The sequence below is a fragment of the Crassostrea angulata genome, chromosome 8 (assembly GCF_025612915.1).
Source record: "Crassostrea angulata isolate pt1a10 chromosome 8, ASM2561291v2, whole genome shotgun sequence".
In the NCBI taxonomy this organism is placed as follows: Eukaryota; Metazoa; Mollusca; class Bivalvia; order Ostreida; family Ostreidae; genus Magallana; species Magallana angulata.
The window spans coordinates 54389133-54405661 of record NC_069118.1 but is presented as its reverse complement, the minus strand read 5'-3'; the positions used below and the strand labels follow the sequence as shown (position 1 = coordinate 54405661).

General features: G+C 36.3%; 1 protein-coding gene and 1 pseudogene across 1 annotated transcript; one reads left to right on the top strand and one right to left on the bottom strand.

Annotated features, from left to right (window-relative positions):
• The first annotated feature begins 3108 nt into the window (after positions 1–3108).
• LOC128159452 (macrophage-expressed gene 1 protein-like) lies at positions 3109–5974 on the top strand. Its single transcript, XM_052822559.1, has one exon. The coding sequence runs from the start codon at positions 3223–3225 to the stop codon at positions 5449–5451; it is 2229 nt and encodes a 742-aa protein (XP_052678519.1). The 5' UTR covers positions 3109–3222; the 3' UTR covers positions 5452–5974.
• Positions 5975–14044: 8070 nt separating this feature from the next.
• On the bottom strand, positions 14045–15896 carry LOC128159512 (protein MON2 homolog; annotated as a pseudogene).
• Between the last annotated feature and the right edge of the window lie 633 nt (positions 15897–16529).

The following is a 16529-nucleotide window of genomic DNA, read 5'->3' as shown; positions in this document are numbered from 1 at the left end:
CACACTAGAAACTTTTGAATTTGCCTGCCACATTACAACATCGCTGTAATTGTATAATTGTCTGATTTATTTATGTAAGATCACACCTATGTTTCTTCATTATTGCATACATGTAAGTTATACAATGTAGTTAAAACCCCTTCTCTATTTAAACATTACAAATCTCTGGAAGTTACCAAAAACATTTGTTTAGTGCTAGCGCCATTTAGAAATTCTATTTATTATACATTTTTAGATGTTTTAGAGCCATTTTAACAAAACCTTGGACTTTCGGTAGGATGTAACTATCTTTTTCTTGCATCAAAACAAGTTTTAAAAAATGACGCTGGTTTCAAGTGAAATACATGTATGTATACACAGATTGCGTTGTCTTAGCTCAAAAGCCAGACAAATTTTATTGATTTCAAAGAACCATGGCTGAGTTGCAAACAATTAAGTAGACAGGCCTACGTCACGTTGCTGTTTGAAACAACTACCCAAAGTCCAAGCTCTTGTTAAAATGATTCTAAACTGTCCAAATTGTTTTTGACTGTCATCAAAATAACCTGCATACATGTATATATATTCTTTAGCTCTAAAACTGTAAACATGCACCATAACTTTTAGAAGGTTCTCTCTGGGTGACTTATAGTGTAATACTTACAATTTTCAGTGTCTTTATCTGTGATAACACTACAAATCGATTTAGTAATATACAAGGTTCTCATTGTATGATATTGTGTAATACTTATATTTTGCAATGTCTTTGTCTGTGATAATACTAATAATCGATTTTGTAATGTACAGTCCAATAAATTCAAATTACGTTTTGTTGGGGCGCAAGCGAGGTTTGCATAATTAATGAAAATCACATAAATATGACAAAATTTTAATATTTGATATTACTGCTGCTGAAAATTATATAAATGTATTTTATAAGGAATCATTCTTTGAATATTACGAGGTGATTAGTTCGGTCGGGCGTGATCAAATCTATCATAAAAATCTTTTATTGGATTTGACCACGCCCCGACCAAAATTATCACCTCATAATATTCAAGAATGATTACTTAGTCTTGGATGCACACGTCGGTATCTGTTTTTTAAGATTTATTAAGGAGGTTGGCACCTGAAATAATAGTATATCAATCATCCGAAAACCACTTGGATATAAAGATGGGGACCTAAAATGATCATTTATTTTATTTGTTACCCATGTCACATGGACATATGTAACCTACATTAAACTACGATAAAAATTCGGCATTCGCGATTTTATGTTCTCGCAATTTGATGGAAAACTTCTGAATCGCGGAATTAAGTACTCGCGTAAAATAAGGAATCAACAGTATTTGGTCTGAATAATGATTCCCTTTCTTTAAGATAAGATTATTATTTTATTTGTGATGTAAATATGTTAATATCAATGCGCTTGAAAAAAAAAGGTGAAGCAGACACATATAAAATTAATAGCAAAATATTTCTGTAAAACTTCATCAAATCATAGCCAATTTGGAGCAATAAGCTAATATCGAGAAAAACAGAAATACATGTAGTTAATCAAATTTGTGCGCAAATAGAGTATAATAAAAAATTATTTAAAATAATGTGAAAATTAAAAGAAAAATGTAAAAAAAAATTTACGGGATGAAAATGACACGTTATATATTTTACGCTTTTCAGATGACGTTATGACGTAAGTCATGTTTGTGACGTTATTTCTCTGTTTTGTCAAAAATGTCATAAGCACCCTTTTCTCATGGGCTTAGATAAAATGTGAGTCAATTAAGGGTGTCCAGATCAAAGTCACCCAACGCCAGTGACAAGGTAAAAGGAGTCATGTCCAAGGGGAGCATCTCACACGGTGATAATACTCTGACTGACAGCTTAGAATAACAATGTAGTACACGTATGGTTCGAACATTTTTTATTTTGTTACAATGGGAGTGGGCAAGTTCCAAAACAGATTTTAGCCAGCATAATGAAGGCCAGATATACATCAAAATAGATACAATATCAAATTTTTTTATCATACAATATCGTAAAGTTTCTAATACATTTACATATACATATAACACATATTAATGAAACTAAAAAGTAAACGCGTTTTTAATATCCTTTGTATTATTTAATGAGAAAGACCAGGGCGTTCAATATCAATGCGTTGTCACTTACTTACTGGCAGATGAGTAGTCCAAATTGGTTTTTGTTTAATTTTTTGTTGTGTTTTTGTAAATCTTGTAGTTTTGAATGGAACTCTTTTATTTCCTCCATTAAGGCCTTGGCTGTACCTGGAATGCCGGTTTCTATTTATAGAAAAAGGTATTTCCCGTTTTAACACTGGAGTAGGTGAAAGAATATTATATTTTAAAAAGTATTAACACTTAATCAATTCTTGCGAGGAAATTACATGTAGAATTTGAATCTCTTTTTTCCGTAATTTATTTTGAAGGTGATAGACCTCTAATGCATTTTTTCTAGTAAAAGCACAAACATTTTGCCCAAAATTTGTTTGAGGAAACATATCTTTATATTCCAGACATTTTTGTCGTTATGTTTTAAAGAAAGAGAGAGAATTGATAGTTTTGGAGAGAGAGAGAGAGAGAGAGAGAGAGAGAGAGAGAGAGAGAATGAAGGAAAACATATACTGTGAATTCAGTTGTGTGAGATACCGATATTTTACAGTTTTTGCTCGCTTTATGATACAAGAGGATATTAAATAGATCAAATGTAGTTTTTATTTTTGAAACTTGATCTCTCTTACAAAGTACATTTCATCTAATCACAGGTAAAATATAAAAATATAATAGTAAAAAAGAAAATGCTAGTATTCTTGAGTATATGATTGTTTTAGAAAGTTATCGTTTATATTTTTTTAAAAATCAAGAAGACCAACTTTCGTTTTGTGGTGATTTTTTGAAAATTGACAAAATAATGTAGGCAGATCTAAAAATAGTTTCACTAACATTAAACCCTTAATGCTATCTACTATCAAATTTATCCAATTACTGTTAGTGAACTCTTGATAATAATAAAGGATAATGATATATAAGAATTTTAATGATATAAGCACTGTAAAAGAAGATATATTTCCTGCTTTTCGACGACTCGTGACCCAGGTTTTTCAGCCATCCAAAACAAATGTGAATCACGCGCACCAGTACAAGAGGGTTTCCCCGTGACACAGACCTGTAATTCTTCCGGCTTAGTTTATTAACTTACACCATATCGAAAGTCGCAATCATGTTAGGCGGTCGTGTACTGCTCCTAGTTTTGGTGACCATAGGAATAACAAGCGGAACCGAAGTGGATGGAAAACCAAAACCCCCACCCCCCGTGAATCCTTTCACCCCCGGGGACTCAAAGTGGTGCGCGTTTAAAATGGGCGGGAATGTGGCCCGTTTTGAGGTGCTTCCCGGCCTCGGCTGGGACAATCTCCAGAATAAGGACGCTGGGATGCTGGTCCAGTACAACTACTCGGAGTGTCGGACGACGGACGACGGCCGGTACCTGATTCCTGATGGAGTCTTCACGGTCCCCCTCAAATCCAGTCAGCTAGAGGTATTCGGAGAACTGTTCCAGCACTGGAACAACTTTACATCAACTACTTCCTCTTCCGTCAATGTGGAGGCCGGACTACACCTTGGATCCTTTGGAATCAGCGGGAAATATTCTCACGAGTCGGAGAGCGTGCGTAAACACCAAATAATGGACAGGTCCGTGACGACGCGGGTACAGGCGCGGTACGCTCGCTACTCCGCCCTCCTACAGCCCGACACCCCCCTCAACCCGGCGTTCAGAGACCGACTCCGAAACATCGCTTACTATATACAAACTAACAAAACCAACATGGCCCGATACCAGAGTCAACTGTTAGTGCGGGACTACGGAACCCACGTCATTTCCAGCGTGCAAGCGGGTGCCATCATATCTCAGCTTGACCAAATTAAGACGACGTTCAGTAACAGTTACAGTATGGATCGCCGACAAGTCGTGGCCGCGGCCAGTGCCTCGTTTATGAGCGTGTTTAACGTCGGCGCCGAGTACAAACACAGCACGTCTACTGAAGTCATCGACCAGTATCTAGGGAATCGAACACACTCGGTAATCAACGCGATCGGTGGACTGGTTTTCCAACCGAACAACTTCACGCTGAATCAGTGGGCCTCTGGTCTGAGCGGAGACCTGGTAGCGGTAGACAAGTCTGGATACCCTATCTACGAGCTGATTTCCGCTCAGACACTTCCGGAACTCCCGCCTTCAATCCTGTTTCCTTTGGTTCAAACCGTAAAGAGTGCGGTGGAGGAGTATTATAAATTCAACATCTACAGAGGGTGTACCAATCTGGACTCGCCCAACTTTAGTTTTATTGCGAATGTGGACGACGGTACATGCGAAAGTCCGGAAACCAACTACACGTTCGGGGGAGTTTATCAGCAATGCAAACAGTCGGGGCAACTCAGTCAGAATCTCTGCAACGGACTTGTCCAGAAAAATCCTCTCACTGGAGCTCAGTCGTGTCCGAGCGGCTATGAGAGCGTTCTACTGAACGAAGGCACAAGATCCGCCACCGAAAGCCGGAGAAGATGTCATCATTGTGGATTTTTGGGACTGAGACACTGCTGTGACAATTACAATGTCTACGGGAGCGCTAAATATCAGTCATTCTGGTGCGTTGCGCAAGGTCACGTAGATCAGCAATCTGGATTCCAGTTTGGCGGGATATATACAAACAAGATCGATAATCCGCTGACCCAGTCCCGCGGGTGTCCCCTCTATTTCTACCCCCTGAAACTCGGTCTCGGTATGCAGGTCTGTGTCAGTGATGACTATGAGCTAGGGTTTCGCTACTCCGTACCTTTCGCTGGTTTGTTTAGTTGTATGACCGGAAATCCACTCGCCGTTCATCAGGATACGTCGTTTAAAAATCCAGATATGTTGCACTCTCTCTCCTCTTACCTTAAAGCGTCGAATAACTGGCCGCGGGGTTGCCCGACTGGGTACAGCATGCACTTAGCGACGATAGAAAACTCCTGTGAAATCAACTACTGTGTGAAAGCTAACGCCTTCTCCGACAAAGGACTTCCTCCCGTCAGACGTCCGCCATTTATGGATTTGCCAGGAGACGCCTATGTGGATTCTGGAATTTCCGAGGAATACATGATCAGCACGGGCGGGGAGACTTGGACCGACTTGACTCTGGCGAACCAGCCCAATTCCGCGGAAGAAGCAGACCGCGGGGGCGACTCCCAAGGGAACGAAGACGGTCTCTCTTCCGGTTCCACTGCAGCCATCGCCATAGTGATCACCTTGGTTATCTTGGCAACCGTAGCCATGGTTACGGTCATGTATAGAAGACATCAAAGGTCAAGACGCCCGTATCACAGAATGCCAAACCCGGAAACTGGTGCTGAAAATCGGCGAGAATACGGAGCGACTGGACACACTGAAGACTCCCCCCAAACAGCGTGAGCGGACTAAATACACAAAGTCCTGGCCAAGGAGTACTGTCCTTTTACAAAAATTTTAAGAAACAAAATTTATAAATGAAAATTGATAGTCATGTACAGACTTTGATTTGCAATCATCTAACTTTGTACCTGACAGGACACAATCATATAATATTTCTTCATTTTTTTCTTTGCAGGGTACTTACTGTAGTTGATTGAGTCGGGTTTTTTTATGTGTTTTTTTTTGTTTGTTTGTTTGTTTGTTTTTTTGTTTTTTGGTTTTACTAAGTATTTTATTACTTTTTTTAGCCTTTTTTAATCTGATGAACAGTTCTGATGACGCAATGTGTTGTCTTTGTGATATCTGTAGAATTTTGTGATATCTGTAGTTTGAATACTAATACCACACGAACATTAACAGTTTTCTTGAAATCTCACTTCAAAAGTGTTCAAGTCTTTACACATTTCATCATTTGATGTTTAGCTAATGACAATTGTCAATGTTTACATGCAATCAATTTATATTAAACGTTGTTTCATTCATACATTTTGTTTGTCTGATTTTGTTGAATGTTTTAATTACTGAGTCAACGGATTAATCGATATATATATACCGTGAACTTCCGTTACTTTGGAACTGTTCATTTTCGTTTTCTTTTTTGATTATTTATACTGTGTTATATCACCTTTCACTCATTTTGGATTATATATATATATATATATATATATATATATATATATATATATATATATATATATATATATATATATATATATATATATATATAATGCGTATGTGTCTGTGTGTCATAGAGTGTAGAGCGGATACGATGCCTCTGTGCACGGATCAAGAAAAATTTTTCCGGGGGGCGGGGTTGGTTTAGGCCCTGTCACACCAAGCTGCGTTCCCACGGCGTGTTCACGGTGTTGTAAAATTCATGGAATCACCGTAAGATCGCAAGGAAAATTCAGAAAAAAAGTACAGTTTTATTTGAAAATTTTACAAGTGGAGATGTCACGGCGTCCTGGAGGCGACCGACGCGTTCTTACGGAGCTCCCACGGCGTGTAACTGCGTTTCCACTTAGTTTTACTTGGCGATTAACTGCGCTCTCGCTGAGTCTCGGCCGAGCGCTCACGACGTGCTAAGAGTTTTTACCGCGCGTCCACGGCGTGCTCTGCGCGCTGACTGCGTGCACAAGACGTTCTTTACTTCTTGTTAGGTTAATATTAATATGTACAATTGTATGGGAAACAAACAAGAATTTAAAAGTAGTAAATAAATGTTTTGATTTTATGAAAAGGTACATTGTAATTGAAACATAACTACTTCCAGCCTATATGTGAAGGACTAGGACAAAACTCTTAGCAGTCAGGTCTACAAAAAAGATCCGTTATTAGTTGTTAGAAAACATAGAAAAGATGTGAATACATCAGAACCAAATGGGATGAATTCCATCTACGTCCATTGATAGGTCTTGAAATATTAGCAAATGCTACTTTTTACTTAGTCATCTATATCCAGTTTGATAATTTTTACATCACTTGCTATTGTACAACAGCCATTGTTCGATTTTTCGTGGTCTTAATGACAACGCACTAGAAACGCCGTTGGAGCTCGGTATGAACGCAGAAGAAACGTCACGAGAGCGCGATGAGCTCTTTGGGGTCGCTGTGTGAACGCAGCCCAATGAAAAACAACTTGTTCAAACGCTGTGTATGCGTAGTGAGAGCGTGAAAGAGACACAGTGAGATCCCAAAGGACTCCGTGAGGTCTCCGTGCAAGCGCAATTGACTTATCACTGCGTCTACACTGCGATTAGTTGCGTTCCCTGAGCGCGCCGACGGAGCTCTCGTGGCGCTGCTTGGGACCTTACGGTGCTGTCCCAGTGACCCCACTACGCTTTTACGGCGTGTTTATCAGAACGCAGAGCCACGGCGCGTACTTTGTGCATGTTCAAAATGCGCGCCGTCGCATGGCGTTCTAAAATGTTCAAGGCGATCCCACCGCGACGGACAAAGATGCCTTTATGTTGTTAAGGCGCTGTAGGGGACTCTACTGCGTTTACCTTGACGTTTTACATTATATATTTACATTCTACTGTGTTTTTCCATTGAATTCTGTGATCTTCAAATGGCTCTAAATGCAACAAATAGTCAAAGGTCAAATTGACGAGTTTTATCATGACGTCACAAACGTTGAACGCTGTAAACTGCAACGTCACAAGCGAAAATCAAAATTCACGCTTGTGGCTGTTACTGTGGCTCTTCCATTAATATTAACTTACCCTTAGGGTAAGATAGGAATTTTAAGGTATGATTCACATTTGCAGACAAGGCAAGAAGTTAAAAAACGTAAATATAAGCATTAAATCATGATTTTTTGAAGTATACACTCTCATAACTGCAGCGGTGTGTGCATACAAATTTTCAAAACGCGCTAACGCGCGTTACTCAATTTGTATGCACACACCGCTGCAGTTATGAGAGTGTATACTTCAAAAAATCATGATTCAATGCTATAATATTGAAGGACGCAGCGGGATCGCCGTGAGGACGTAGCTCCGGTGTGACAGGGGTTTTTCCCTAAGGATTATAGTGTTCCAAGGCCTATTCTTGGTAAATTTACCATCGGAATTTAATAGGTATAAATATTGCATGGAGAGGGATCTGCACCCCCAATCCTATACCGACATCTATAGTCAATATATAGCCTCCCGCCTTCAATCTTCTCAATCTGTCTACAAGCATGTATGCTTTTAACGATTTTAAAAGCTATGACTTTTCTATGACTTAACCCGTTTTAAAAGGTATTAGTAAAAAATATCCTGTTTACCAAACCACACTTTTACAAGATATCATCTTCCTTAATTGCAAATTATAGTTTTCACTTTAAAAACACCCAAAAACATGCATGCCCTCAAATTTGCAAAAAGGAAATTGCTCGTAAAATTTGAAATGTGGTTTCCTATAATCAATCATCCGGATATTGATTTGATAAATTAATCATATACATGTACGTGTAAGTACTGGCTGTTTTAATTGTCTTTGTATGAGTAAAAAGGTTCTGTAAAGGTTGAAGGAGCGTCGTTCTCTCAATCAATAATACAAATAGTTATAATTTGAGTAAAACCATTTTGATTGATTCGAGGTATTAATTAAACAGTCAGCACCCCCCCCCCCCCTCCCCTTTCACATTTCGTCAGCTGATCAACACTATTTTGTCATTTTTTCCAAATCCTAACGTATTAAAAACAATTTATTAAGGAAAATGGCCTTTCTTCTTCTTGGGTCAGTGTAATATTGGGTCAATGTAATAATAATACTAAAGTTGACTTATAAGATGATGATGGCATTGGGGCTGAATCTTGTATAGATAAAGCAAAAAATGTTAGCATTTGCGCTAAACAACAGTTAGAAAATCTGGGATTTTTGTTTGCTGATGATAAATGTGAATGGCTTCCAACAAAACGTAGAATTTGGTTAGGCCTGTTATGGGATATGGAAAAAGAGAAAATTTTTATTACAGAAGATAGAATTGAGCGACTTATTTCTTCTTTAGAGTTTGTACATTTGAAGGTAATGAAAAATAAAATGTTTTTTCAAGTTAAAGAATTGGCAAAAATTGTGGGTCAGATTATTTCAATGAAGGCAGTTATTGGTAACACTGTTAGACTGAAGACAAGATGTTTGTATGAATCACAGGGGCCAAGCCCGTTTTAACATTAATTTCAATGTAACCATAAATAAAGAAAGGGGTCGAACTCTGACCCAAATAAAAAACTACCAGCTCGCTTCAAAAGCCTAATAAATCAATGAATTTTTAAAACACTCACAATATGCATGTATTTTTCAGAAAAGTAATATCTGAGATACACTCATGCCGAATTTCAAGTTGACGGGTCTTAAAATAGCGGAGATATACGTCATTATTCTCTCGAAGTCGCCAGTTTATTTTTACTCGGACATTTACCGGTCCAGGGCTCACGATGGGAATTTGCCTCTGACAACAGCAGTATTGCAACAAGTGAAGAAACATTCGCACTAATCTTTTAAAATCTTATATCAAGCGCATACGTCAAATCTCATCAAGATTCAGCCAAAAGATTATCCGCAAAACCTGTGCGTAGAAAAGATCCAGTTGATACGATATGTTACAGAGTTTGTGTTCATTGCATAAAGACACAAGTGATGTTTTGATTTTGAGAAATTTAGTTATGATTTTATTTTGATTTGCTGGGTTTTTAAGATTTGATGAAATAAGTTTTTTAAAATGTAACAACATATTTGTTGAAGATGAGTATTTAAAGCTAGCTTTTTATTGAAAAAAGTAAAAATGATCAATTAAGACAAGGAAATTAGGTTTTCTTAGCCAAGGGTGTCACATGTGCCTGTCCTTACAGTATGTTTTTGCGTTATGTATCGGCTGCAAATATTAATTTGTTGTCGTCAGATTTTATTTTCAAGCCAGTGTTCAGAAGCAAAGGTGTTGCCAAGTTAATAAAGAAAAATAAACCTATTAGTTACACTGCAGCTAAAGAAAACATTGTTAACATGTCAAAAACCGTTGCTCCAAATTTAAATATTGGTATTCATTCACTCAGGTCCGGTGGTGCTTCCGTTGCAGCTAATTCAGATGTCAATGATAGATGTCTTCAGAGGCATGGTATTTACTAAGATATACCCCTTCTTACACATTAAGTTTATTCGAGTATGTGTGACCGTGTAGTTTTTACGGTGCTATGGTATTCTTCTGGATCTGTATATCCGCCGTGTGCAGTACGGACGGGGTGAGGGAATGTTGGCGTCGAAGGTATAAGTAGTATAAGGTTGAGGCGCGCTGTGGGCCGTAAGGTAAAAACGAAGGGTAGGTTTGTCGTATTCCCGAAGGTCCAGCAGTATACAGTTCCAGAGAAATAAACCAAGTGATGAAGGATTCCGTATTAATGGACGAGATTCAACGATGGCAACATTATAACATTTTAACAGACAAACATTTTACAAACAAGTTGGATATGGCCAGTAGTGGCCTCCGGACTCAAGACTCTGGGTGAGTCGGACGTGGCCGAGGCTGGCCGCCGTATTCCAGACTGCCGATTGACAATTGTACATAACTATTTATAAGAATCTGAACAATAAGTATAAATTGACAAGTGATGACATAAGTAAGCTGAGTGAAAGGTTTACAGATAAAAAAATAATTAAATAAACTCAGTGAGTCTTTGATGTCCAAGAAATGAAAAACTGATAATTGCACAATGTTGTTTTAAGAGATTAACAGTCCTTGAGACATGACACTCTGTCTCTTTGAAATCACATTAAGAGTCCGAAAAGTGTTAATCACTAAATAAATCAGTAACTTTGTAAGAAATAAACTGTGAGAAAATTATATATATTACGAAACAGATGTTGAATTTTAATAGAAAAGTCCAAAATAAAGTTATAATTAAACAGTGAATTTTGCACGGTGATATATGAATAATAATTTCTGTTACTTTCTGTAATCCGCAGTAAAAATTACAATATTCTATAGACTATTTCACAAAAAATTATACTAAAAACTTTATCTCTAAGGGGGTCATTATTCTACAGGGATCAGTTTTCTCCATGTAGAGTGTGCTCATTTATATAAACATGACACTTATTCTTCAGGCAGAAGGTCATTGTTCTACGTAAAACAAAGACCGGGGTCATTTTCTGCATAGAATAATGACCGGGGTGGGTGGGGGGGGGGGATCATTCTTCTGCGTCGAAAAATTACCCTCAGTCATTATTCTACGACTTTACACCGGCCCGCTTCTCTAAGTATTAAATTTTACTTTTAGTTTTATAAAATACAATAACTTCCTCAATCCTTTCTTTTTAAATTAAATATAATCATAATAAAATCTTATATAAAACATTCGAGAAAATTGGGGATAAATATTGAATATAGAAAACTGACATTCTGTTCATCTTGACATTACACGAATATCAGGTCGTTACATACTGCATGTTGGATCATTCAGTGTCTCGTAAACAGGTAAAAGCTTTTTTTAGACGGTGGCTATAAATAGCCACGGTCTATTGCTACGGTCCTGACCGGAAGAGTATTTCTCACGGGGACCCTAGCGGATAACGAACGATAACTCTCTTAGGTACATGTATGCAGTGTTATACAGACAATGTTTTATCTACGTGTCGATTTCAGTATGAGAACTAATTTTAATCTTATCAGATATTTCAAGTTTTATAGCTGCTAATTATTTTGTACATACATTTAAATAATGTATGAAAATGTGTTTTATTTTAAATGAGCCGTTACCCTAGTATCTGCTTACGCGGTATTATAAGCACCAACTGCCAGTTTTGACGTTTAACTCTGTATCAGGACTGCATGAACTATATCACTGCGATAATTGGTCAAGAGATCTCACAATAATTGCTTCTTGTTTTTTCATGATATAAATAATTGTCAGAAACACACTGTTTAAACTGGTTTGCCATTTCATATTTCAGAAATTATGCTTCATCGATAAATTCAGCCATTTTCAACGCATTAGTTTTAGTTGAGCAGTATATTTTTTGTTGTTGTAGCTTATTCCAAAGAATTCACAACAGATACTGACAATGGATATTACATAAATTACATTTTATTGAACTTCAACCGATCAATGGCACAGTTTCTTCTACAAGTGTGCATGTGTTTTCAAACACACAAAAAACTTTAAATTTACGATACAAATGTGTTAAATTTTCGACTGACCTGTGATTTACAATGTACCTTATTTTGTACCTCACTCAGTCTGTAGAAACATTAATTTTATTACAGGCACCTCAATATTCATCAGACAATATTTACTGCAGATGTTGACGCTTTACTTAAGTAATGCATATTATGTTTTAAAAAAATATATTTCAAATGGATTTAATAATCTAAAGACCACAAATACCCTTATAAGGGAATTACGTAATATCTTGAACAAGGTGTCAGACTGACAATTTACAAGGTTGAATATTGGGACATTCACACCTTTTGATATACTGAAAGTATGTATACTATACACAGATACTGACTCGCTGATCTTCCTGTGAAGTAAAACTTCAAAGACATTTTAAAGTCCAGACCAGTTAACCTCTCTCTTTTGAAAAAAAAATCAGTATGTTGAGCAATATGGTGGAATTTTTTTATCGTTAAAAAAGTTGTCCCTCCTCCACATATATGTAACATCAAAGTTTTAAAATTCAGATAATTTAAAACTACATGTATCTATAAATTGTAATTCATAGTTTTAAATTCTTTTAATTTTTAAACTTTAATGTAACATATATACTAATATTTATTTGACAATATTGATTAAATGAAAATTCATTTTAAAAAAAAACCTAGATATTTAGTTACTAAAACATTGATTTTGGAATATATAAAAATATTTTCCCCTTTTTATTGAATAAGTTGCTATATTTTGTATGATAATTGGATTCCGAGTTTTTAGATAAATACATGCGTGGATCGGAGGAATGGGGGGGGGGGGGGTCAGAGGATAATATTAGCTCGTCCGAATTTAATTTTTCTTCGTGAATTTTATTAATTTAAAAAGATATTTGAGACCATGTAAAATAAAGAAAGACAACTCTTAAACAGGATCTTTCATACCAAGATTTTTGCAATAATTCAGCATTTTCTTTAATTTTTCAATTTCATTCAATTTCTTTTCTTCATCCTATCAACCAACGAATATTGTTTATATTTTCAGATTTTTGTGGGATTTTGTCCAGCAGTTTGCCTTAAAAGATTTTTTTTATATTTAAATTTCATATTTATGTGGATTCCAATAAAAATCATACAAATTTCATTCATGATGATTTTGTCTTTTATTTCTAAACTTAATGACATTTCACTTTCATAAGAATTTTAAAACAGAAATGTTTAAAAATTTGACAAATAAGGGGTTATCTGGAACCAGACTGATATTTTAAAAATTCTCTAGAAAATAGAGTATTGTATTTTGAGGTCTATCATTGTTGAATATTGTGCCGAGTATTAGTAACAAATGCATGCAACAAAAATCTCCTACACTTATTTGGTGTAGAGATCCACCTTAAAATAAAAATTCGTTTCAATTCACACAATTCAAAAACATTCTCTGAGGTGCTGAGTGAACAAAGGGTTAACAAGATCTTTCTATGGTCGGAGAAGTTTGATCTTTAATAATGACCTTGTGACCTCGAATCCAATATATAGAGGTCATCATACTCCCAAACGAGCAATCAAATGGTTCTTAAGTTATTAATGGAACACATAGTCTACTGGTTGGTGTCTCGATTGGTCTGAACCTTGACCCCTGATCTTTTGACTCAAAGATCAAAAGGAGGTTACTTATGCTTTAAAAGTAATAGCATACCTAGTTAAATGTGTTTTGAATATATTGATCACACAACATTTGGTCTCGAGATGCAAAACATTATCCTGCCCTTTTTTTTTTAAAATGGTAAAAACAAATTGATCATGAATAAATATAGATTAATATATATATAGATAGATAGATAGATAGATAGATAGATAGATAGATAGATAGATAGATAGATAGATAGATAGATAGATAGATAGATAGATAGATAGATAGGGTAAAATCACCTAAAACCTGTACATGTTAAACTGACCGTTTCCTGGTGGGGCTTGCTTTAGTGACCTCAATAATGTGGTGATTGCCTTTAGGACAGAGGCCATCTCAGCCAACCGAGGTCTGTGGAAGAAAAATTGTCATGTGCTAAAGCTGTCTGGTACATGTAAAAATGATATCAAGTTAGTGCCAAACTTCCTCATGATAAGCATCTGTGGCCTCTAAACAGATAATGTCACAATCAGATCAATTTTCGAGCCCAGTGAAGTATTCAATGTCGACTTTTTACAACTTCTTCTCTCTCTCTCTCTCTCTCTCTCTCTCTCTCTCTCTCTCTCTCTTTTATGATCTCAGATTCACGTACCTAGGAAGCGGACACTTTCCGCTGAGTCGTTCATTATCCACGTGTTTACGCACCACTTCCTGGCACCGCTGTAGAAGTGACATCACCGCCATCTTGGTTATTCCTCCCTCCTCACCTTTGGACTTGTTGATGAAAGAGAACTGGAGAAGGGTTTCAAAGCAGGTCTTTGGCAAATTCTTCCCGTAGTTTTTTGCTGGAATCTGTGTCTAAATATGAAATTGCGTTTGGTCAATTTTAATAAAAAAATTACATTTGTATCATCTTACTTAGACCTTACCCTCTAAAATTCTCTACTTTCCCATTTTTGCATTGCCTCCGACTATTAACTTTAAATGTGCACTTTTCATGAAAAATATAATTCCTTGCTTTAAATGAGGAATTGACAGTATCTCATTGACCTATATAGGAGTCGAAAGAAGTGTAGTGAATGTTTTTTCTCCATTTTACATTAGTAATATTACCCGTGTTTAATTACAACTTTACAGAATTTCACTGACCTATGAACGAGTCAGAAGATGTGGAGTGGATGGAGCCCCTGTTGAGGAGCTTCATGATCTGTTTGACAAAGTCGGCAGGGATGGTGGAGGAGTAGGACAGGATGTCATCTCTGATCATCTGAATAACCTGTTGTATGAACAAATATTAATATATCAAAGTACACTAAAAAGAATAAATATGTAAAGAAGAAAAAGAACTATATATGATATTAGCCAAATTTGGCCCCCATAATTCGCTAATTTTAAAATGATTCAGGTACATTAATTTGTTGTGTTATATCATTAAAGAGTTGACATAAAATATGTTTTTTACCTATTTATTTGATTTATATGCACTCACTGGCAGCATATGACGTCAGAAGTGACACTATTTTTATAATTCAATCAAAATCAGTCAAAAATGGACATTTTTCTCATCTTTTTTCGAATGGGAAATATAGAGCGACTCTTTAAACAAGAACAAACATTTTGTCACTTATAAGTATTGGAGAGATACATCTTTGGGGAAAATATTTTGTTTGTTCAAGAAGTCGCTCAATGTTTCCCTAAAGAAAAACTGTTTCAAAACAAGCCGTTTTATGCTAAAAATGAGAAAATGGCGGGAAAAGGTTAACTTTATGATGTCATATTTTTAAGTTGTGGACACTGATTTAAAAATCAAAATGAAAATTATGAAAAAACTTCAAATGTATATTTGTACAAATAAAACAAAGAATTACAGTAAAAAGACAATGTTCATTTTAGGGGGCCATTTTAGGCTCAAACCATAAATAGTCCTTTACATGTAAACCATTATTTAAGTATATACCACAGGTGATTGAGGACAGGACCCCCCCCCCCCCTTTTCTATCCCTACACCCCCCCCCCCCATCCCCTACTACTATTTTAATAGAAGATGAGATAAGTAAAAAAGACACTGGGTTAACATTTGAGTCAGGAGTGTGCAGACCTTGCAGTCAATGGCTTCATCTCTCTGGAAATCCTCCATTGATAAGGTAGATGGAGAGGGTCTACAACAGAAGCAAAATACAGTTATAGATCATCTTCAACAGAATTGTCTGCAATAACAATGAAAAATTGACCTACAGGTCATCTGAGAGACTACGAACGGAAAATGAAATCATGTTTATTTTATGCATTACATTCAATGAATGAATGAATGACTCTCTGACAGTTGCAGACATTTTTCTCCAGCAAACCAGCAAAGATTATATGTTGAACAGACAAAAAAACAATAACCTGGTTTATACAGCACTCACATTAAATTAAATGAAAAAAAATGATGGAAGAAAAGATAATTCACCTGTGAACTCCTTACCAGATGTGATTGTTTGGTAGTCTCTTGACCATACTTGAGTTTAGTGAGAGCTTTTAAAGGTTTTGCAAAGACTCGCTGTTTTGAAGAACATTAAATTGAATGAGTAAGAGGTTGGGTGTGGATTTGGTTAGCCTCACACATCGTAAAACCAAGAGATGGATCTCCAACCGAATATTGTTTGGTCTCTGACAGAACTTGGGCACAGTAAGAGCTACCAAATGAATCTGTGTTTTGATCCGGAATATTGTTTGGTCTCTGACAGAACTTTGGCGCAGTAAGAGTTACCACATGAATCTGTGTTGAGACTTACTAACAGTACT